Genomic DNA, 23,072 nt, shown 5'->3' with positions numbered 1-23,072 from the left:
TCCTGCTACCCGGATTTTGTTTTTTCTAATCTTGAATAGTTTGTCTTCTAGGAAAGACGTTGAAGAAGGGAAACAATGATTGAAGAAGTACTGTGTTTTTACTTATTATAACTGGATTTGAATTTTCGATAAGAACGAGGACGCTAAATACTACGTACAGTGTTGAATATGTTTAGTGTTTTCACATTAATTATAATCTTCATCACTCTGCAGATATGTGTTTCACTTGATCCACTCGCAAATATTCTCTTCTTAATAACCAATCAACAGCGACAAGTACGTGTTACAAAGTATTTACAAATATTTATATTGTGGGTGAACTTCAAATAATCGTGTGGGTTATTATGAATTATGACTTGGCTATTCGCCACTGAATGAGGTTAAAAATTCAACGAAGTTATGAAATTCCTGGAGATTCTATCGAATGTTTATCAAACACTAAAAATGTAACCTGATACTTCATTTAATTTTTTATCATATTATCAAAATGTCAATAGAAAGTCCAACAAAAATTTATTAATAAGTAAATATCACACTACCAATTACTAGAAACCTTGAGAAGGGTCAAAAAATGAAGACTCATTTTCGTTAAATGCCTCAATATTTTAATACATCGAGTGTCATATTTTTGGTTTCGTATTTCAAAAAAATATGACAGAATCACTTAAGAGTTTTTTAAGTTTTGAGTTTTTTCATTTACTATTCACCAACATATATACGTAGCTTGGATTAGATTATTATAATTTCTGTAAATCTGTGAAGGAGATGTACCTATTTCATTTTCCATTATCTATCGGATCCCCTCTGCAAATGTGATAGATCAATGTGTTGTCGAAGTCTATACCAAAATAATCGCAACTGCCAACCACATTGACTTTAAAAAACGAGATTAACAATTTCAATAAATCATTATTATTGTGGATTTAAAGTAAATGCAAAGCAGATAATAGGAAACTTTTAACGAATATCTATTCAAAAACACTTTGTTAGTAAGATACATTTTTTTGTGTTAGAGGTCACAATGATTTTTTTATCACAGGCATGAGTAGAGAATTATAATCTCCAGTTTTAAGAGCATACTATCTGGTGGTATATTCTCCTGGGCTCATTGAACGAACTATCATTTTTGCCCTTGTTGGGAATTCTGGAAAGAAAAAAAAGGTTGAAAAACGCCCGAAAACTCTACCAAAAAACTTTATTACGCACAAACACCTCACACAACTATGTACAAACTGTAAATCAATTATTTTCGTTTAAAGGCTCGTACCCGTCTTTTTCAATTTTTTCTTTGAACAATAGATAATTCCTCTTCCTGTCGAAGTGTTTCACCCACTGAGCGGTGCAGTTTTTCTCGTACATTTTCCTGAATTCCATGCAAATGTTGTCTCCTTCGGAAGATTTGTTCTTGTCCAGGCAACTCCAGTATTCATCACGCGAACTCCAACACTGCGCACGTTCTTCTTTCGTTGGAAACGACATGACTGAAAATCAAAATATTCATATGTTGATCGCTTTCGTTATGAATTGAATCCAAAACTACGCGGTTAGAACAATAATTCAAGTTTGCGGAAATAATTTAAGTTCCTTAAACTATTCCACAGCAGGTTATTATTGAGGGTGGGGGCTGGAAGGGACACTTGCTCCCTCGAAATCTAATTAAAACAAAAAAAATTTCAACCAATAGGAAATGGAAAAAATTGTTGATACAAACTGTTATTGAATTATGGCCGCAGCTGTTACGTGTGGTTCACAGAGATTTTTTTCGCTTGTACGCAAAGATCAGATATATGCATTTGGAACCGAAATATTTTTTGTACAGCACCATAAACTTCAGTTTTTATTTATTGTCTCCCAATTTTGAGCGCATAAAACTCACTAAGTAATTAACCAGAGAAATTGTCATTTTGTTAAAGAGAACTGTTTTCTATTATCATGAAAAACGCAATTGTCCGTACACAAATGGTGGTCGAACACAATTACATATACGCATGATTGGTCTGGGTAGTTTTCCACCAATTCATGAATGGAAAAGACAGCAAGCAAGACGTGTGTTCTGCTAAATGTGTTCCACTGAATGTTTTGTGGAGTAGAAATTATAAATATCTAAAAACAGCATCCTTCAATATCGCTCCCGGGGTACCCCACGATCAGGGACGCGCCAAGTAACTTCGGCGCCGTCGTGCGAAATATTGATAAGCGCCTTTATCAAAATTACCAGGGTAGAAATATTATAATCAATCACTCCTTCCCATTTCAGCTTGGAAAACTATGAAATTTTTCTACATCTACCTAGATTTTTTTTGAAGAAAACAATAAGTACACAGTACACTTATAAAAAATAATATATTAAACACTATATTGGCTATATTGCACAATAAAACAGAACAGAATAAAAACTATGTTAAAGTTATAAAACATTACTTAAAATTATTAAAAAACTGAAGATCAAATAAAACATATTTAGATTGCGATTATTTTTTAAACAAATACACTTATTATGATGAAAACCAACAGAAATTTCTTATAGAAATTGAACTTTTTTGCTTTACCTTTGGCAAATTCATTAATTAGATTTTCAATATTCAGCTCCTTTAACAACTCAGATTCTATAGAAATAATAGCAAGATTTTCTAGCCGCTCCTGACCCATTCTAGATCTTAAGTAATTCTTAATTAGTTTAAGTTTAGAAAATGATCTCTTGGCTGAAGCTACAGAAATCGGTATAGTTAATAATATACGTAACGCAATAGTAATGTTTGGGAATGAGTGGGCCAAGTTATTTTTTGCAATGTAATTAAGTGTTTCTACTACAGATGTTACCTTTCCGTCGCAAATTTGTAGAAATTGTAATTCGGTTAAAAGTTCCGTTCCGTCTATGTCTCTCTCGTTTCGATTTTTGTCAGTTAACGCTTCTTCGAGTTTTTTACAAAAATTAAATTGATCTTCATCAGAATACTTGCCGAAATCCTCAGTATTCCACAAAAATTTGAAAACATCGGCATGGGAGTATAACAGCTCAAATCTCTCATTTACAGATGAAAGAGTAGTATCTAGCATTCCAAAAAAACAGTTGACTTTGAATTTTAATTCTTGGTTTTCAATTGGCTGATCTTCACTTTCATAGGAAAATTGTTTTTTTATTCTTCGTGGCCGTAAGGTTTCTGCACTTTTTAATTTCGCATCTACGTCCAAGGCAGTTGCCAATTCTTTGGCATCTACCAGCATCTCACTGAAGCCTTTCTTCGCCACTTCGCCTTTCCGATAACGTTTTACAAGTTTAAACAAGAAAACTCTTGCCGGGAATGCGCGGCGCCTACACTTCTAGAGAAGACAAGTAAGTAGGTAGTTTAAATAGCATTAATTTCAAATTTCACCACCGGTCAGCATTGGTGAGTAATAAAATTTCACCATCGGTATTGGTAGAAACATTTTTTATGTTGATTTTTGTAAAGTTTCAAAAAATCCTTAGTTTTGGATTGAATATTTATTCAATTTTGCCAACTCAAAGGGCGCCTTTAACGCCTTGGCGCCGTCGTGCGCCGCACGACCTTGCCCATATGGACGGCGCGTCCCTGCCCACGATCACATATTGAGAGGTGAAACTAGATGCAAGGAGATCTTCCGGAAGTAAATAAGGTTGGTGTCGTCCATTATTAACTTCTGAATTGTCTCTTCCTTAAATATCCAACAACCGGCCCACATACAGTCCTTATCGAACATAAATATTGAATTTCACATATGTGACAGAAAAGTAATCTATTTATAAATGCGAAAATCACTCACTTAAAAAAAACTGTTTTAAAATCTGTAATGCAATTGTACTTAACACTCATTCATATTCATTTCTCCATACTGTAAGTCCTAAGAAACTAAAATTTGGTAAGTAGATGCTTCTTAGGTCTCAGATGCCCACTAAAAGAAGTTTTTCAAATATTCCAACTGTGACGCTCCCGTGAGGGTAAAAGGGGCGCGTTTACATATGAAAATAACCTTTTCGTCACTGTTTCTCCGTACCGGTATATTTTCGAAGGCTAAAATTGTGTATATAGGTTTGAAAAAAAAATCTGTTTAAAATCTGTTTTTCCGTTAACCAGCTGTCGCACTCCTACGAACGACAACCCTCAGAAGTCGAAACTTGTGCGAGCTAAGGATTAACGAGGTCTTACCTTTTAACGTGTGATTCCTAACACGGGTTGGACGATAGCAAGTGAAGATCGATCGTTCAGACTAGGGCTTGAACCACCGACCAACACGGCAGTCAATTCGAGTGAGTAAACAAATCACCCACGCCGAACCGCTTGGCTACCGACCGACCGTTATATGTTGTAGATGTGCAATATGAAGGATTTTTGAATATTCCAACACGGGATAAAATAATATTGCAACATGTATAATTGTACAACATGGAGCAAAACGGGAGAAGTAGAAAAGTTAAGATGGCTTCTTATTTTGGAACAGATAATATTTGATGTTTATGGATGTTTTGAATAGTTATTATCCGTTCCCCGTATACGATAATTGGATTCGAAATAACCGCTAATCGCTGATCGGATCAGCACCTTCAAAAATAACATTTCAGTTTTCTCTCTCTTGTTCTCTATATTGGCACTTCCTAAAAATAGTTAGCGTTTAGATGACACGTTTTTATATACCTACCTACTTAATATGTCTAGCATATTTCTCATTTCACCACATTAATAAAATATTTCGATACGCTTCAGTCATATTTCTATATATTTGTTATATTCGTAAGTATAAATATGAATCGTTGATAAAAATTATGTAAACACGATTTTTATCACTTCGTTTAATGAGTTTGTAAAAATAAATATTACCTTGAATAAATAAATCGGTCAATAGATCCCCATAGAAATAGGTCAGTATGATTTGATATCAATCTAAATTTATTCAAATTATTCAAAAGTATAGACATTGATGCACTCAGTAATTTAGTTGGACTAAATTTTGGTGCATCAGGTACTTCCGAACTTTGACAATTGATAACGGCCATCTTGTTGAAGCTACATCTGTCAAATTAGATGTGTCATTTACTAAGTCTGTTTTGCCAAATCACCATGAACGGATATAGCATTTAACAACTTGTGCAAAAAATTAAATTGTTTTATCAAAATGGGTGTTTTGTTTGGGCAACGTATCGTGCGCTTCGCCTGTTTTACGGTCGCCATAATCGTCCTACCGAGAGGAATATTCGCAATTTTGTGGATGAATTGGAGTTCAGTAAACGATCGACCAATACCCGTACGTCGACGAAACGCAAGATTTGCGAAAACATCGCCGCTATCTGTGAGAGTGTGCAGGAGAATCCGAGGTAGTCGGACCACAACTTAGCGAATTGTCGTGACTTGGGCCTGCACCGGTACAAAATCCAACTGACCCAAGAACTGAAGGTGACTATAGACACGGAAGTGTGTTCGTTGAGCATTTGGAAACTAACCCTAATTTTCATCGAAAAATAATCTTTAGCAATGAGGCCCATTTCTGGATGAATGGGAACGTGAACAAACAAAATTGTCGAATTTGGCACGACACCAATCCACATGAGACCTAGAGCGTTCAATGCATCCCAAAAAAGTCAGCTCATGTCATATTGGATAATCTGCACGAACAATTTGGGGACATGGTCATCTCACGTAGAGGTAATATGAATTGGCTACCAAGATCGTGCGATTTGACCTCGTTAGACTTTTTCTTGTGGGGTTTCCTCAAGTCGCAGGTGTATACGAATAAACCACAAACCACAGCGGTCCTTGAAGCCGACAACCCATGCCATCGGTCAAATTTAGCTTGATTTATGCGCCAGAGTCATGGAAATTTAGATGGAACGATGTTATATCCCACACATGACATCATCAATAGATCTTTCAAACGAATAAAAAATTTCGATGATATCTCACACACACACTATCAATGTGTGAACCCTTAGATGCACCGTACAAAAATAATGTAGAAACATGGATTGTCGTTTTTTTGTTATTTTATTGAGAACCGCGTTTTAAAGGGGGGAAGATAGATGGTCACCTTACGATTTGTATTTTTTGAAATTACTATGGATCTTCATCAAATAACGGCCGAATGAATCAGAAAAAAAAGAAGAGAAATAAGAGTTTGTGGGGCTTGCTTTTTCCAAGGTTTTTGGCCATATTATTTCCTTATACGTATGTATCTCTCCTCGATAGTTTTCACTTTTGCTTTTGGCCATGTTACCTTTACGCTCGTGTACCCAGCGGGAATCCATATTCTCTACAACTATTTTCTGATATATGTTAAAGGCCTATTTCAAGAGAAATTCAATGTATTACTTTGCAGACAGCATTTCTTTCCATTTAGACTCCTGTACATTAGCTGTCAATACATACGTGTTCCTTGACAACAGGAACTTATATTTATTTAACCGGATAATCTATAATTACTATAATTAAATGAATATCGCCTAAAATATTTATATAAATTCGTTTTCCATGATTTCTCCTGAAAATATGACATGAAAGTAAGTAAGTCAAAATATTAAAATGTTATACGAAGAAGACTCTGCTAGCTTTCTTGACGGCAGTCAAATAATACGAACGATCTAACGAAACCGTCATCTTAGTTATTTGCAAATTTCTCAAAAAAAGTATGTTTTCTTACTGATTTGAGCAGAAATGAACAGATAATTCGAAAATGGGCAGGAATTTGTAGGAAAAGACATTTCAGTATTTTGTTCAACATCTAGGAGGCTTTGATCATTGTTTTGTATTGAATGTCAAATGATTGTATTAACACCTCATACTAAGTCTGTACATCGAAAGTACAGACAGCGTTGGCCTGAAAAAAGAGTTTCTGATTATGTTTCTGTGAAGATTTAGAGATCATCACTACTGATCACAACACAGTTCTGGTTCTTCAACAAGTTGATAATCACCCGATGATATGTCTAGAAAAAATAAAAGTCATCTCTGGGATTTCAAGGGTTCCTGCTGTAGGATATTGAGAAATAACAAATTTCATCCTTAAAAAGTAAAAATTGTCAATACATTTGCAATAATTAACATTACTGGTCGCAGGTAAACCCAAGCTGGGTACTCAGTAATGGAGGATGTCATCATCCGCGGCTATGCGGAAGAATGTACTAAGTACTGCATGACTTGAAAATGAATTTTTAATTTTCTGTTATTCTAGAATACACTTCTCGTAACCTACACTCAAATGAATGATTTTAAGGAAATATTATCCACAAATCCAGTGGCGTAGTCAGATTTTTATTACAAAACGCTTGCACCACAAATCTCTCACATTACCATATTTTCAGGAGTTATAACTGTAGAACGCATTGAGCTGTTGACTTCGGATTTTCACTGTACAAATTCACTGGTGTTCTACTTGGTGATGACAGTGTTGTCAGATCTCAAATATGTCTATAATCTGAATAAAAATTACAAACAAATACTTTGTTTCCAAAATTGAAGTTGTTGTAACTTCGTTGTTAACAAATATTTTTTGATGAAAATTTGACAGTTTTGATTTATAACGACTACGAATCCAGTGGTGTAGTCAAATTCGAAAACAAAAATTGCCTAATAAACTTTTGCCGTTTTTGACAAACAAAAAAAACCATAGAGTGCCTTGGAAATGAAACTAAAATTGTGAAAGTTAGTGTCAAGATACAGTTTTTCATGCTTAATATTTCAATAAAAAAAAAATTGAGATTGATTGAAAAATGCACATTCTACAGGGGTGGTTCCATTTTAAATGGGTCACACTGTATAATTGAAAAATATTCGTTCATAAAATTATAAGACGATGGAAAATTAAGTTTTCAGGGGGCGAATAGCACATTTTTATGCAGATATAGTTTCGCTTGAAATATGTATTTAATGAGTTATTTACATGTTTATTCTAACTGTATTTCAAATTATCTTTGAAGCGGAAACGTACGTTTGAATTGCCCCGGTTTCCCCCATTATATCTAGTAATGTCTGGAGATTTTAGTTTCACGCCTATATTCATTCCTTTGATATTAGTTTAAGGAGGTGAGGTTAGGTTGGATTTTGGTTTTTTGTTTAAATAAGGCGTTAAAATAATGTAGGTGATATTTTATAAATATAAATTAATAAACGTGTTCTACTTACGGTTATACAAATATATGGTTTATTGACAAAATATCTTTTTTTCAGATTCACCCTGCTTTTTTGACAACCACCAGCTCACAGGAATAATAACCTACAAATAAAGAACTACATAATCCTTCAACCTTCAAGACCCTATCCCTGTCTTCCTCCTCTTAATTCTAAATTCCACATCAATATGTCTTGGTTGCAGTTATTTTTTCATCTAACATTTTTATCTTTTTGAAGCCAGCAATGTTATGAGAAGAATAAATAGGTGATTATTTTTCTTCTATTATTCTGGGCAAAAAATGAACAAGACTCATAATAAAAAAAGTAAGGTTGATAAGTGTCCTTCCGTCGCACACGAAAAAAAGATCAAAGATGTACCTAAGAACTGCTTTTTAAGTGAAAAATGCCTCGAAAATTCAGAACTGAAGAATGGCATTGCAAATGGGATAGCTGAAGATGACTCATTACCAGTTAAAAGAAGAAATGGTAAAGGTAAAAAATGTAAGCAAAACAATGATAAACCTGTAAATATTGAAGATGAAAACGAATCTGAAACAATTCACTTGGCGAAGACTGCCCACGAAGTTGAAAAAAAAGTAGACCAAAGTAGCAGAAATAAAAATGAAATTTCAAAGGATGTTAGAACTGTAAATAGTGTAGATAATAATAAAAATGGCACTAAGAATCTGAACTCTGAAGATGAAAAAGTAGATACTAATTATAATATTTCTTGTGATAATATCCCAACTCCTGATCTGGATGAATTGGAATCTGTTAGCCAAACACAATCTATCGACAATGTGAATAACGATCAGGGGGCCTCAAGTAGTTCGACTTTGATAAGAGGTAGTGAAGATAATACACAGTGCAAAGAAGCAATTTTAAACATCACCAGAAAGCATGTTGCAGAGATAACAGATAGTTTAAAAAATGTCCAGTTAGAAGACAGCGAACTCAAGTCATGTGATTCTCTAAAAACAAAGCACAAGATAGATTTTATACAGTACGAGTCTGAGATGCAGATGCCAATGATCATGAAAATCATTCAAAAAGATTTGTCCGAACCTTATTCAATTTACACATACAGATACTTCATCCACAACTGGCCAAAGCTGTGCTTTCTGGTAAGAACCTATTAATAACTTTTTGATTCAAAGATTGGGAATGTGAAAAGTATATCTGGTAAAAGGTAAACAGGGATAAAAAATCATTTAAGAATTACTATAAATTTCTTATGAAAAACTTTCTGCAAAATAATATTGTATGATATAGTTCTGTGAAAAGGTTTTACATGGTTATCAATTTTATTAGTGTTAGTAATATTCCTGGTACCTTATTCTACTAATGGGTGTTCTTTGTTTATTGTGGGATAGTACACATTTGGAAAGGAGGTAAAGATTGGTCATAGTTTTTTTGAGAGGTCGATTCATTTTTCTCTTGTGCAAAACTGTCTTGAAAAGTTATCAATATTTTCCATGCTTCAACTGCACTATAAAAACATACACCTCACACTTATATATTCACTTTATATGATTCATTCTCTAAGATAAGTCCGATTGACAAAGCTTGTTCAAATAATTTCGAAATGGGACATATTTAATCAAAAATATTTTCTCTTCATAGTGTTATCAAGATATTTTTGCAGGTTATAATAAATATGGTCTTTTTAATAATACATGTTCAAAGTTGAATTATAGTTTTCTTAAATGTATCTGGAAGGCAAACGTATAACTTAATCCCATCATAAATGATTTTTATGATAGTAGGTATGGATATTGTAATATTGTGAAGTAGGTAATAGCAGCCTCTAGACTTTTTTATTCTTATGGAAAAGGACAGTTTCAAGTATAAAGATCGAGACTAGACAAGTGTAACGATATAGCCACATTTTCTTCTCAACGACAGAGTCTTCGTTATATTCATTTTCTCCAACTATCTTCTTATTAATCAATATTTTCCTTCTATGGTAGGGTTCTTTATTTCCTCAGTTTTGTTGTCTAAATTAACAATCTTGTTCATTTTTACGAGTTGTTCATTCTCGATTTCACAGACCAAATTCTGAGTATCCTGCATCTATAAGTAATGTATCATTGCCAGTTAGATTATTTATATCATGTATGGAAATTTATTTATTTGTCATACTTATAATTCATGTCATTATATAATCGAGTTCAATCAATAGTTTCAAATGCCTTTTCTAGGTACCGAAATATATATAGTATATAGAGTTGATACTAGAAAATATGTTATCTTTTTATCAATTACAGTTATCGTTGGATGAGTTAAATTATTATTAAACAGAATCTATTTTTAGGCAATGTGTGAAGGAGAATGTGTAGGTGCAATTGTATGCAAATTAGACCTTCACCGTAAAGTGATCAAAAGAGGTTACATAGCAATGTTAGCCGTCGACCAAAAGTATCGCAAACTTCGAATTGGTTCTAACCTCGTTCGAATGGCTATTAGCGAAATGTTACAGGGTAATGCTGATGAAGTAGTCCTCGAAACCGAAGTAACTAATAAACCGGCATTACAACTTTACGAGAAGCTAGGATTTGTTCGAGATAAGAGACTCTTCAGATACTATTTAAATGGTGTGGATGCACTGCGGTTGAAATTATGGCTCAGATGAGTATTTGGACGTTATTACGACTAATTTTTTCAGATGCCATATTACACTTTTCACGTGATTTGGTTTCTAGTTCAGGATTCAAAGAGTTCAGGGTGTTAATTTCAAAACAAGGTAGTTGATTATTTATTTTGTGTTCACAAACTGATCAGAAAGTCTATTAACATTATTTACTATATCAACTTACTCTTACTTCTTGAATCCTGGACTTTAGTTAGAATGAAGTAGTTGACTGTTGAAAATTTTATTCCTGTTGTTTGTTATATTTTTTTTCTTCAACGTGTGTTTTCAAGATATCTTTTATTTCATATCCATGAGTATAGTTTGCAAATGAAAGACAAAAAAACTGAAACACTCAAAATTTTCATAAGTTCAAAGCTTCCTAACCTTTGAGATTCTCTTTTCTTTGAGTAAATAGACAAATAAACATTTCAAGAAATCTATGCGTTACCATGTTTTCAATATAGATTTTCCAAGGACTCATGTGGAATTATAAACTTATCGTTGACTTAAGATTGAAAAAATATTGTCTTACTAACTCAAAAGTTATGAATCGAATAATTCAACCAAAAGTTTGGGGCAGTTTTTTGTCTTTCGGTGTATTTTAGTGAATTTGTGATAACCATAATTGTTAAAACCTATTCGGTATCAAAATCAGTTCAGTAATGAATACTTTTTAATTGAAATCTTATGACATCACTCATGGAAATGATCTTATTTTTGCCATAAATGGCATTACTTAAATATTATATCATACATTCAGATGCCAGTTATGAGTTTCAAAAATGACTTATATGTTTTTTAAATCTTTTTATAAAATATGTTGAACGTTTTGAAATCATCGGGAGGGATTAGAATGGTATGGCTACAGAAATCATAGACATCATGGTCTCCAAGTGATGAAACTCCATTCAAGTCAAATTTCAGAGAAAGCCAACTTGAAATTGTTTTTTGAAAGAAATCAATTGATATGCCAGAAAGAAGACCGTCTGTCCATACATATTATTTTGAAAGTTTCATTCTTCAGATATCAATATTATTTATTGTCTATGAACAGTGTGAGGAATCCAGGAAGTTAATTGAAAGGTAAAAAAAGTAATATTGATTACTTCAGAAAAAGAAGTCGATCAAAGTATCTACTGAGAACTAGTATTGATATATATATATATATATATATATATATATATATATATATATATATAGAGGAAGGGTAGTCGTTGCTGACTAGTTAAGAATAAAAACTATTGGATAGTGGGGTATTGCAGCATGTAAATGAGTACTCTTTTAAGTTAGTCCAAGCTTTCGGAAAATTTTATTTCCATCATCAGGGAAACTACAATAATATAAGTTTTAAGGTAACATCAAAAATATTAATTGTTCATGACTTACATCCTCACATAAGATGTAAGTCATGAACAATTAATATTTTTGATGTTACCTTAAAACTTATATTATTGTAGTTTCCCTGATGATGGAAATAAAATTTTCCGAAAGCTTGGACTAACTTAAAAGAGTACTCATTTACATGCTGCAATACCCCACTATCCAATAGTTTTTATATATATATATATATATATATATATATATATATATATATATATATATATATATATATATATATATATATGAGGTATTTGCTTTAATCAGAACTTGGGTATTGTCCATCAAACAAATACCACATCATAATATTTTTTCATGTGTAATACTTGTAGAAAATCTCGCAACTCTACTCTGTCAAAGCTATTGACAATAGTCTGCTGAAGTGCATGTGCAAATGTTTAAGGAAGAATTTAGTATTTATTGTATGAAATTATGCCACACATCCCGAAAAGTAAAAACCCAAAATTTATGAAAATTGGAACTTTCAACTAGCAAGAGTAAAAAATTCATTTATTGCTAGTAGTAATACTCTTTTAAATGAATCATCTGAATGTGTGATGTTTTTTTTTTCTGAAATTAATTTCATTTTCAACATTTTATCATGAGTTATATTTGTCATTAATTGTAATATTTGACTGCAGTTCACATAAATAAATCATTTCATTAAAAAATAGTGCTGTAATATTATGATTTTATGTAACTTATATGGACACGGTGAAAACCTTATATTTTAAAGTCTGGAGTGTAACACATTAACTTATATGAATTTGAAAAACAAATTGGATTCTATATGACTTCTATGTGACTATAATGTACAGAAAGTAAGTAATTCCCAACTTAGCTTTGATTGCCATCTCTGTGGTTATATACTGTGTGTATAGGTAAAGGAAGGAATAACTTCGATACCCTGGTAATGTATCTTACGGAACTATAATAGCTAGAATCGATTTTCAAGATTCCATCCAGTAGTACTCTAAAACAGTGAACTTGGCGACAATTAAACCATCTATCTTTTACTATCTACGATTTTAATAATCTTATATTTTAAGTTGAAAAAAATATGCACTAGCTAAAGGGTGTCAATTTCACAATTGTATTTTTTTTTCATGAACAACACCCATTAGCAACAGTAACCCTTTTCAACTTATTTTTTGCCACTGTAATCTATAAAAGAGGATTCCAACTGAAAAAGTGCAGTGAAATAGATCAATATAATTTGTATACTTCTGAAGAAACGAGGTCTGTCTCCTAGCCAGATTGTGGGACAAATGTAATATAAAGCGATTAACCTTTGCTCAAGTTATGGTGGTAAATTGAGTTTTACAAATTATTGTCACGAACACTCTTCTCAGAGTGAAGAGTGTTGCTATTTTGAAACTTAAAATAGAAACTTGTGATCCTTCTATGCTTCTGTTGAATTTTTATTTCTCAACTCCATATCTGCACTTGAAGATTAGACATGGAAATCAAAATAGGACACGTTTCCATTTGATTTTTTCATTATTACCGTTCCTAACATCCCGGTATGACATTTCCATTATTGTATTTATTTCACTAAAGTCTAAATTTGAATTTGATCTCATTTCTTTAAAAAGTTAACCATGTTGTTTACACAGTTTCCACATGTTTCGATTCGAAAATTTCATTTGTTTCAGAGTTTCCTGAATTATTGTTTTGCACTTGATTTTTATTTTAGACATTTCGATACACCATTATACGGGATTCTTTCTCATAATGTTGGACTCATCGTTTTATTCAGAAATATTTTTCTCTGTGAAATTTACCGAAAGTGAACTGGTTCCTTTCTTTGTATACACACACTATAGACCACCGAAAATGAATGTGGATCACAAAAGTGTGGAACAGTTGAACTAGAATCATTCTAAAGGAAAACATTAGGTATTTTTCGGATACGATAAAGTTGGTTTTCTGGGGTTGGTCGTAATATTTATTTTTAGGTGTAACTCCCTCGTACCCCAATATTTACCCATAGAATTTTTTATCTTCTGGAGATGGGGAGAAATTAGCTTTTGTATCAATTTCATACAGATGGAACACAAAAAAAATATTTATTATTCATTGTTTAAGATTAACATGTGCTTGAATAAATGTTTTGGGTTTACTATATAAATTAATATGTAATTTTCTAGACACCATGTCTATAAATGTAAAAAATTTTGTATATATATTAGTGTCCTGATAATACGTCTACAGTGTTGTAATAAAAGTGTACCACTCATGTCGTTTATTATTCAATGCTATTTTTAAGCTGTAAATAACTGTGTTTTATATTATTCTCCTCTACAATTCTCTGAAGTCGAATTTTTCTTTTAAAGAATATGGACACTGAACATTTCTGGAAATTAAAAAAAAAATATGAAAAGTAGTAGATCTACTGGTCTTATCAAACGGTTACAAATGTACGGTTAAAAAAATTAACCTAATATATTATAAGTTATGAAGTTCTGGTCTAGTGGTTTATGTTTTCTGAACTTTGAATTATAGACTATTTCTTTGTTTTGTCCATAGTACAGACACTCCTGAATCCAATTACTATGAAACATTTGAGGAATCTATTGTATACCGAAACACATGTTGCGGTTTTGTAGTCCAGTGGTCTAGTGTTACTTGACTAGTCCAATAAGATTTTTCATATAAAAAACTGTATTTTGTATGTGTAAAGGTCTTCAGCATGAATGAAATTTCTTACTAACTGTTATGGTGGCAAAAGATAAAACAACTATCTGCACAATTTATGTGTTTGCAGAAATTGCAATGACTCACCCGACTGTGAAGGTATGGAAGGAGGAAATGTGTCTGGAGTATAATGAGGGAAGACAGAATGTATGCATATACCTGCCAGGAGGGATGAGAAGCCATGGTAATAACAATAAATGAGAGAATAATTGGTATCAGAATGAATGTAAAGTACCTAGTAATCGTGTGGACACTAGATTGCTAATCATTGGCCATCATAAGTAGATGAGGAAGAAATCGAGTGGACTCTTCAAGAAGTTGAGGAGATGGGTAAACGACTGATTTACAAGCACTTGGCAAAGCCTGCGGTATTGTTTGGAGTGCAAGTGTACAGGAGATTGTAGGAAACAGAGACAACGGAGTGCGTCACAGAGGTTCTTCCAGTTGCATGGCTATAGCAACTCTTCATCTTATTGAAGCATTGTTCATCAAGAAACCCCTTATGTGAGTGATGACGCCAAGTTAGTGTCATGAAATTTATTGATAATAATAACTGATATTATAAGAGAGGATAACGGAACTTCTACTCACAAAAAGTTGAATTTTTTTGCCTGAAGGGATGGGAGACTTGTTATTTTATACTGATATTAATTGGAGAATCGCTCAAAAATATTGGTAATACTTCTCAACTCTTAAGAAAGGATAATCCCATTTTCATTCAAAATGAAGTGAAATCTGAGATGAATCGATAAGATTCTGGGTCGTGTGCTTTTGGTGGGACTGCTGAATAATTGCAAACTCGTGAAACTATATACAATTATTGATCAGATAATACATCAGAACTTTGACTAATATTCAAATTAAAATAAAAATGACTTTGTAAGACGCCTCATCCACCAACAGTCACCCTTAGTTAGATAGATATTCTTTATTAGTTCTTTGTAATAAAAAAAATCTTTTCAGGTGTAAAACATGTCAATTACAGTAAACATTGCAGAAGTAGAAAATCATGAGGCAATATCATTAATATTGGTTAAGAATATAAATGGCCACAGATGTATGAATAACAAGGTTATCACAGTCAATATACTTAATGTAATATTATTATATTAGATACAGAACACGAACATATACACCTATATGTAGGGTTCAAAAGAGACTAAACTACATCACAATGCAGAATGATACATGAAATATTCAACGCGAACAACATCAGTTTAAATTATTATTGGAGAATTCTTCCAGCAAATAATAAGCTTTGGAGAGAAGCAAAGTTTTCAATTAATTCTTCATGATCATAGAAGACAAAGTTCTGAGAGATTCAGGTATCTTGTTATAAATATTAATGATTGAAAAAGGTATATTTTTTGAAGATAGGTCGAATGTGTCATATTCAAAAGGTTTTTGTTTCGTGTGTTGTGGGTATTGTTCCTATCATATGATATTGGTCTGTGCAACAGCAGTCACCCACACTGGTGTAGGTAAAGGGGTCTTACACTGAGACACTGAAAAAACTAAGCTTTCAAAATTTGAAGAGCAAATATGCTTGGTTCGTTCAGAACTTTCGATTTTTAATGGTACATACAATATATGATAGTGAGCTACTTGGTTCAATAGTATCTACTAATGATTCACAATAGACTTGAAACTATCCAGAAAAGTATTCATGTTCACACTATCTACTAAAAAGATTGAACGTTTTTTTCCATATCGGTTTGACAAAGATTACTGAATGATATAACTACATCAACATTTAGTAAATTTAAAAACAAAATTTTGAAGACATGGGTATGACTGATACACATGAAAACTTCCCCATTGTAAAATCCACTGAAATAAGCATGCAGTTCTTCATATATTTTTTTCAATAAACCAATTTTCTATAACTTCTAGCTGTTTCAGATCATTTTTAAGGTTTCTATATGGGCAACTAGTAAAACTATATGTCAATTTGCCACTTTCGAATTTATTCTACGCCAAAGGTCCCAGTTTTACCTTTTATTGTCTGCATACCTTGTACAATGTTTACGACTGGAGAAGTTAATTTGGAATATCAAATTTGATTTTTTTTAATTTCCTAATGCTAAAGGATGTGAAAATTTGGAAATTGTACTTTAGCAAAAATGATTGAGAGATTTTCATCAAACAGTTTACCAAACCCCAACACGTGTTTCACTGTTCAGTAGCTTCTCCAGGGGTGTTTAATACAATAATAACATCAATATTAATCACGTAGAAGAGCTATTGTGTAGGGACATGTGTTGCAGTTTTGTGAAATGTACACAATGAAATGTTGCTTGAATTTTCATTTTTCATGAAGTATTGGCCATTTTCATCACAAGTGTTTGTATATGATGTATATGGTGATTTTTTATAGTTTAAGGAGAGTTTGAAACCCCAGTTGTGAAGATATTGCTTCCAAATCATTCATTTTCTCATTTATTCAAACATAATTATCAAATGACACAGCTCAATTACTATTCTAATTTAGAGGGCTGTTATAAATAGAAATATAAAATGAATTGAAAATTCATTCAAAACAACTTCTATCAAAATAATTTTGCATCAGTTTGTTTAATAAATATATATTACTTATATAAATATATCATTTGTTCATATAGTCATTAGTTTTCCTCTTCACTGATTTAACGAGCAAGCTCAGTTCAGCGTCCTTTTTACCACATCGATTTCCTTTAACTTTCTTTACAACAGGTTCGCCATTGCTCTCAGCCCTCCTCTTCAATTTTTCTGATATCAATGTTTCCATACCTTTGGTTTTTTTGTAATGTGGATCAGTTGGATCTATATTGAAGTGGTGACTATTGAATAATGCCGAAAATCTTTCATCAGCAACATTGACCTGGAAATCGTCCTCCACTTTACTTTCACCAGCATCTTTCTTTGATTTATTCTTTCGCTTCTTTTTACTTTTAGATTCATTTTCTGCGTCTTGTATTTTTTTAAGACTAAAGTGCTTTTTGCCCTCGTCTTCATTCATCAGCAATAGATCAAGTTCGGCTTGTTGTTTATCATCCTTAGTTTCATTGTTAGTTTCCTTCTTTTCTTTCTTACGAGGTTTTTTGAATTCTTCATTATCAAATTCTTCTGCAAAGTAGGGATCATTCATGTCGATATCAGAAGGCATGTCAGAGTCATTGTCATCTTTCATTTCTGTCTTTTTCTTGGAACGTTTTTCTTTCCGCTTCTCTTTTCTTTTATCTAGATACTTCTCGAAAGGTGTTTTATCTTCTGAATTATTTTGTTTCTTCTTTACCAACTCCTCAGTCTTCTCCTTCAGATCGATTCCCCAAGAAATTTCCATTTCAACATCTTTATTCTTTTTAGCCTTCTCCTTATCTTCTATATCCATCAACAAAGCCTTATATTTATCAATAACATTCTCCCCCTGGTTATCTTCAGAATCTTTATCACTTTCATCCTTCTCTTCCTTACATTCTTCTTCATCACTGCTACTAGCCAAATAGTTCTGCAAATCTGCTTCTGATATTTCTTCTAGTTTACCAGAACTGAGTTTTTGTGAAATTTCCAATCTATCTGGATTTGTTTCGTCCCATGTTAAATCAACTTTTGCTTGTTGAAGAGCCGTTGTTGTGAAAAACCTAGGCTGGTACTTGTTCACTTCTGGCAGCTTATCACAAACTTCTTTAGGTTCATTGTCAAACTCCATGTCATCAGGGATGAACCTCAAGTCCAGCTTCACAGCACTTGACTCATATTCCATTCCATCGCATTCAGTGTATATTTTGTTTGCAGTACTGGCACTATCAAAAGTTATGACAGCATAGTAATATTTGAGCCGATTGAGTTGATACTGCCGCAGTTTTTCCATGTGATAGTTGGAACCCTCTTCGTTTTCGTCTTCATTTTCTTCTGCTTTATTTTCGACCAATTCTATGGGGCCTTTCACTTCTTCTTCTTTCATGCGGGCTTTACCAAATTCGGAGGGGTAGATTATTACAGATTTTATGACAGAACCAGGAGTAAGGAATGAGTTGAAAAGAACCATTAAATCTACTGCCCTTATTCTGTCCCAGTCCATATTACAGGCTGCTAACCTGAAATTATATAATATGTATATCAAATTATCCGTATTAAACCTATTGAAATATTGCAATGATTTCAAAACAGTGCATATTATAAAACGAAGACTCCCCGCCTGGTCTGCCTGTCTGATCGCCATAACCTCAAAAACCACTGAATGAATTTTCTTACAATTTTTACTAATGGATCGAATGATTTAAGAGGAACGTTGATGTCTATAATTCATAAATATTTTGTGTGAATTGGTTGAAATATGATGTTATTCATATGAAATTGGGGCAGCTATCCTACCTGTGCAAGCTTTCATAAAAAACGTTGCCACATATAACAAAATTCACTATGTATTGATTTTTTATACTCCAAAAAACAGATGACATATATATCTATCTTTCAAGGATAGCTTACTATACTAACTTTAATGAATAAAGATTGGTTGGGTAACAGGATTCATTTTTTCTTATTAAAACATCTCTAATTTAAATACATTCTTTTTCAGAGCTCTGCAACAATGAATTTTCGTAAACATATCTCCCACAAAACTTTAGGATTATTATAGTTTCAATTTTACAAGAAATAATGAGTTCTTTATTAAATTACTCACCGCCAAGTAAATAGTATTGATATTACTATTTAAAAAAAAATTAGACATATTAGATACATTTATATCTATAGATCTCTTGATTAGTATAATTGAAAGAAATTGAGATATAATATCAAACTTTACCCATTGATCTTTCCATAGGAGTTTTTGAATTCTGTATAGACTCCAATTATGTTCATTAAAATTAATCTTTTTACAAACAAATTTTCGGGTTGGGAATGGGTAATTGAATGTCACCCATTTGTGCAGACTTGGTCATGGCAGAACTACAAAATATATGCATAAAAAAGTTGTAATTTTCATTGCCTTTTTTCAAAATATATGTTGACGATATTGTTACTTCCATTCCAAAAAATAAACAAACAGAAATATTTGCTACTTTTAATAGTTTTCATCAAAAACTGAAATTTGAGACATTTTAAAATTATTTTTCAAAACATAACTTCAACAGTAAAATCAACATTATAAGAAATTTGAAATCAAGAGTAATTGCCATTTCCAATTCTGAATTCTATAACAAAAATATTCAATTGAGAATTGCCTAGTAAAAAATAATTGTCCTAGAGGCCTTATTAAAAAAACAATTAAAGAAAGAAGTTCCTCTTCCCAAAATACAGGGATGAAACCCAAATATCACAAAGTTCCATTTGTAGAAAATTCATCTGATAAACTTGAAAACACCACAAGACATACAATTGAACTGTGGAAGCTGTTACAAATGCTATGTTGGTCAAACTGGACGGTATCTTAAAACACGAGTTTCAGAACACATAATAGGCTCTAAGAAACCAAATATAAAAAAACCCACAGCCCTTGTTGAACATGAAAGAGAATATGGACACTTTTTAATTTTAATCATCCAACTGTTCCTAGATGTTCAACCATATTTATCCAAAAGACTCTTGTGCGAAATGATATATGTCCTCAAATGCGATAGTGTTAACACTAGGAGAGATATCGATGGCCTTAATACTGCATATTTCAATTTGATAAGTAAAATACCTGAATAATTTACTCTTTTTTCATTCTTTCAATATTGACATATTACTGTCTACCTTGATCATTGCTAGATATGAGATTACACATTTTGTCTCAAAAACATCGAAAGCCTTTTGAAGATCAATGAATAATCAAATGACACAATTTTCATTGACTGGTTCAGTACAGGGTTGTAACGGGACCTCGGTTCTGCCTCAGCAAGTGCATAGTTTCCACATGAAATGAACCTCTGCATCCATCTCTGCATGTTTTTGAATTGTGTGGGAAGTGGCAAAATTATTATTGAATTTAATTAGTCAGTTGCTTTTCATATTTATAAAATTTTTATCTATAAATGAAATAAATCATCGAAACTTTTTTATATACTTAGATTTCTCAAAATCACAAATGTTTCAACCAGTGAGGGTAGTTTCCAGCAATGATTTCTTATTTCTGAGATAGAAAAAGAATCAACTTCTGATACATAATCCATTTTAGGAAAACTAAGTACATAAAAAAAAATCCAATCATTTTATTCATAGTAGAAATGAAAACAATTCATATAACGACGTAACTCTTCCGGTTAAACTTTTCTGTTTGCTTTTTATTATCAAAATTAAAAATTTATTTATTTTTCAGCTTGTGGCAGGTTGGAAAAGCCAAAAACATCAACAAAACATAATTTGCTTCTTGATTATTTCGATTATCACAAACGTATTTTCTCATATTCAATGACTGATTAAGTCTCCTTCAACCTTCACATCTGCAGAGGGTAACAATTGCACTTCTGTCTCTGCCTTTGCTCATATGGCCTCTGTTACAATACTGACAGTGGTTATGTGATTCACAAAGGCAATTGAAATACTCTGAATTATTTACCAATCAGAAATCACTATTGATAATTGTCTAGCTTCACATATTTATTAATAAAACATGTTTTTCTCCTCTTCATTATGATTTTAATAAATGTTGATAGGACACATAACAGAAATCGGTGTATGCAGTTTTTTTTCATTTTTTTGGAACTGGCTTATGAATTAGAATAACTCTAGCTAGCACTTTTCATAATTTTTATTTTTTCCTGATTTTGTATTTCGCCAATTCCCTTTTCAATTAGATCAATTGATTCAATTTTATACAACATTTCCCATTCTTTTATCAAATTTATAAAACCATAGGTCAACCATGACATACCTATAGGTGGGTTTTTCTGTCTGCTCAGCATCATTGTCCAATTCTCCCCACTTGTGATCCAATTCTTCTGTTTCCAGTAATTCCTCGTCGCTTTCCTCATCATCCGAAGAACTTTCAGAAAATAATGCCGATTCGCCTCTGGCATAGTCAATTTTTAAGTTACGAAGTCTTTTTTTCGCTTTCTCATCCAAAATTTTATCTTTATCGGATTTTTCATCCAGATCATTAGTGGTCTCATTATCTTTAGGAGCTTTTACAAATTTTCCTTCTTCCGCTTTTACTTCGTTTTCTGATTCCGATTCGGAGGAATCATCTTCACTACTCAGTTCATAGTATCTTCGTAAGTCCTCACTTGACGTATGATTAACTGGTCTTCCTCTTTTGTCTGTTTTATACTCAACTCTGAATCGTTTATCTTTGAACATAGACTGAAACCTCTTGTCTATTTTGACTTTCCTTTGGTTCTTTGGTATTGGACGAAATTTTGGATTCGTTGCAACATGGGCAAATCGCTTATCTTCCATTGTGACAATGTTTAAAAAATATACTTGAAAATATGCAAAAGTGGTACTTCCTCAACGGACTTTCTATTTCATCACAATTTCAGCTAACCCAACTTAAGCGAAATCCAACCTCACTTTCCTTTTGGAGGTTTTTTTTCGTCTTCTGAATTTCTCCTTATATGTATGTGGAAACCATCAGCCATGAACTCATCAAAGATATAATTGAATTTAGAGTGGTAAGTATGGATTGTGAAAAAATAATTATATAGATTTTTGTCGCCCTTCTATATTCTGCATCGAACTGTCAACTAATAAATGTTTTCATTAGATTTCACATAAGAAATCAACTATAGGTAAATTTGGACATTTTCAGTCGAAAAATGATTCCAGCACATGTTGCCAACATCGTTTTTCGGTTAAATTTCAATACATATTAATAAAAATAATTATATCTCCCGTCAATTTATATGTTCAATTTATTGTTTTTCGCTCATTTTTACTGCCCTGAAGAAGATTCCCATTAGAAGCGAAAGCTTGGCAAAGTAAAGCAGAGTTTGATTTTTGATTTTTTTGACTGAGAGACCCTGTTACTCTTTTACCGTATATATATATATATATATATATATATATATATATATATATATATATATATATATATATATATATATATATATATATATATATTGTGTTTTTTATTAATATTGTTAATTTATTTGGTACCTACTATAATTACCACGATTATTACTCCGTTTTCATAAGGCCCACCTTATGACTACAACGATTAGGTAAATTACGATATTGCAAAGTTTTAATGAAATAAATAAAAAATGTGTATGAATATTTTAACTAATTGTACTAAGAATTTTTTTTTCATTCTTAACCCTCTCAAAAATTAATAAGCATATATATAT

General features: G+C 32.2%; 3 protein-coding genes across 5 annotated transcripts; 1 reads left to right on the top strand and 2 right to left on the bottom strand.

Moving 5' to 3' along the window:
* Positions 1–952: 952 nt before the first annotated feature.
* LOC111502410 (cytochrome c oxidase assembly factor 6 homolog) lies at positions 953–8,272 on the bottom strand. 3 transcript variants are annotated; one of them, XM_023156485.2, is made up of 3 exons: positions 8,130–8,272; positions 1,268–1,481; positions 953–1,144 (listed from the first exon to the last, which is right to left on the bottom strand). In XM_023156485.2, exons 2-3 carry the CDS (start codon positions 1,477–1,479, stop codon positions 1,069–1,071), a joined length of 288 nt encoding a protein of 95 aa, XP_023012253.2. In that variant the 5' UTR covers positions 1,480–1,481; positions 8,130–8,272; the 3' UTR covers positions 953–1,068. The 3 variants fall into 3 exon arrangements, with proteins under 3 accessions (XP_023012253.2, XP_074037826.1, XP_074037827.1); XM_074181725.1 differs by lacking the exon at positions 8,130–8,272 and adding an exon at positions 6,140–6,264; XM_074181726.1 differs by lacking the exon at positions 8,130–8,272 and adding an exon at positions 4,836–4,995.
* A 144-nt stretch (positions 8,273–8,416) lies between these two features.
* LOC111502408 (uncharacterized) lies at positions 8,417–11,025 on the top strand. The gene is made up of 2 exons (XM_023156484.2): positions 8,417–9,241; positions 10,432–11,025. The coding sequence occupies exons 1-2, from the start codon at positions 8,417–8,419 to the stop codon at positions 10,747–10,749; spliced, it is 1,143 nt and encodes a 380-aa protein (XP_023012252.2). The 3' UTR covers positions 10,750–11,025.
* Positions 11,026–17,392: 6,367 nt separating this feature from the next.
* Positions 17,393–22,319, bottom strand: LOC111502407 (ESF1 homolog). The gene is made up of 2 exons (XM_023156483.2): positions 21,659–22,319; positions 17,393–18,899 (listed from the first exon to the last, which is right to left on the bottom strand). Exons 1-2 carry the CDS (start codon positions 22,180–22,182, stop codon positions 17,429–17,431), a joined length of 1,995 nt encoding a protein of 664 aa, XP_023012251.2. The 5' UTR covers positions 22,183–22,319; the 3' UTR covers positions 17,393–17,428.
* Between the last annotated feature and the right edge of the window lie 753 nt (positions 22,320–23,072).

Source organism: Leptinotarsa decemlineata, unplaced genomic scaffold (assembly GCF_025532065.1).
Source record: "Leptinotarsa decemlineata unplaced genomic scaffold, Ldec_3_MD MMD2_tig00026314_RagTag_RagTag, whole genome shotgun sequence".
In the NCBI taxonomy this organism is placed as follows: Eukaryota; Metazoa; Arthropoda; class Insecta; order Coleoptera; family Chrysomelidae; genus Leptinotarsa; species Leptinotarsa decemlineata.
This window is presented reverse-complemented; position numbering and strand designations above follow the sequence as displayed.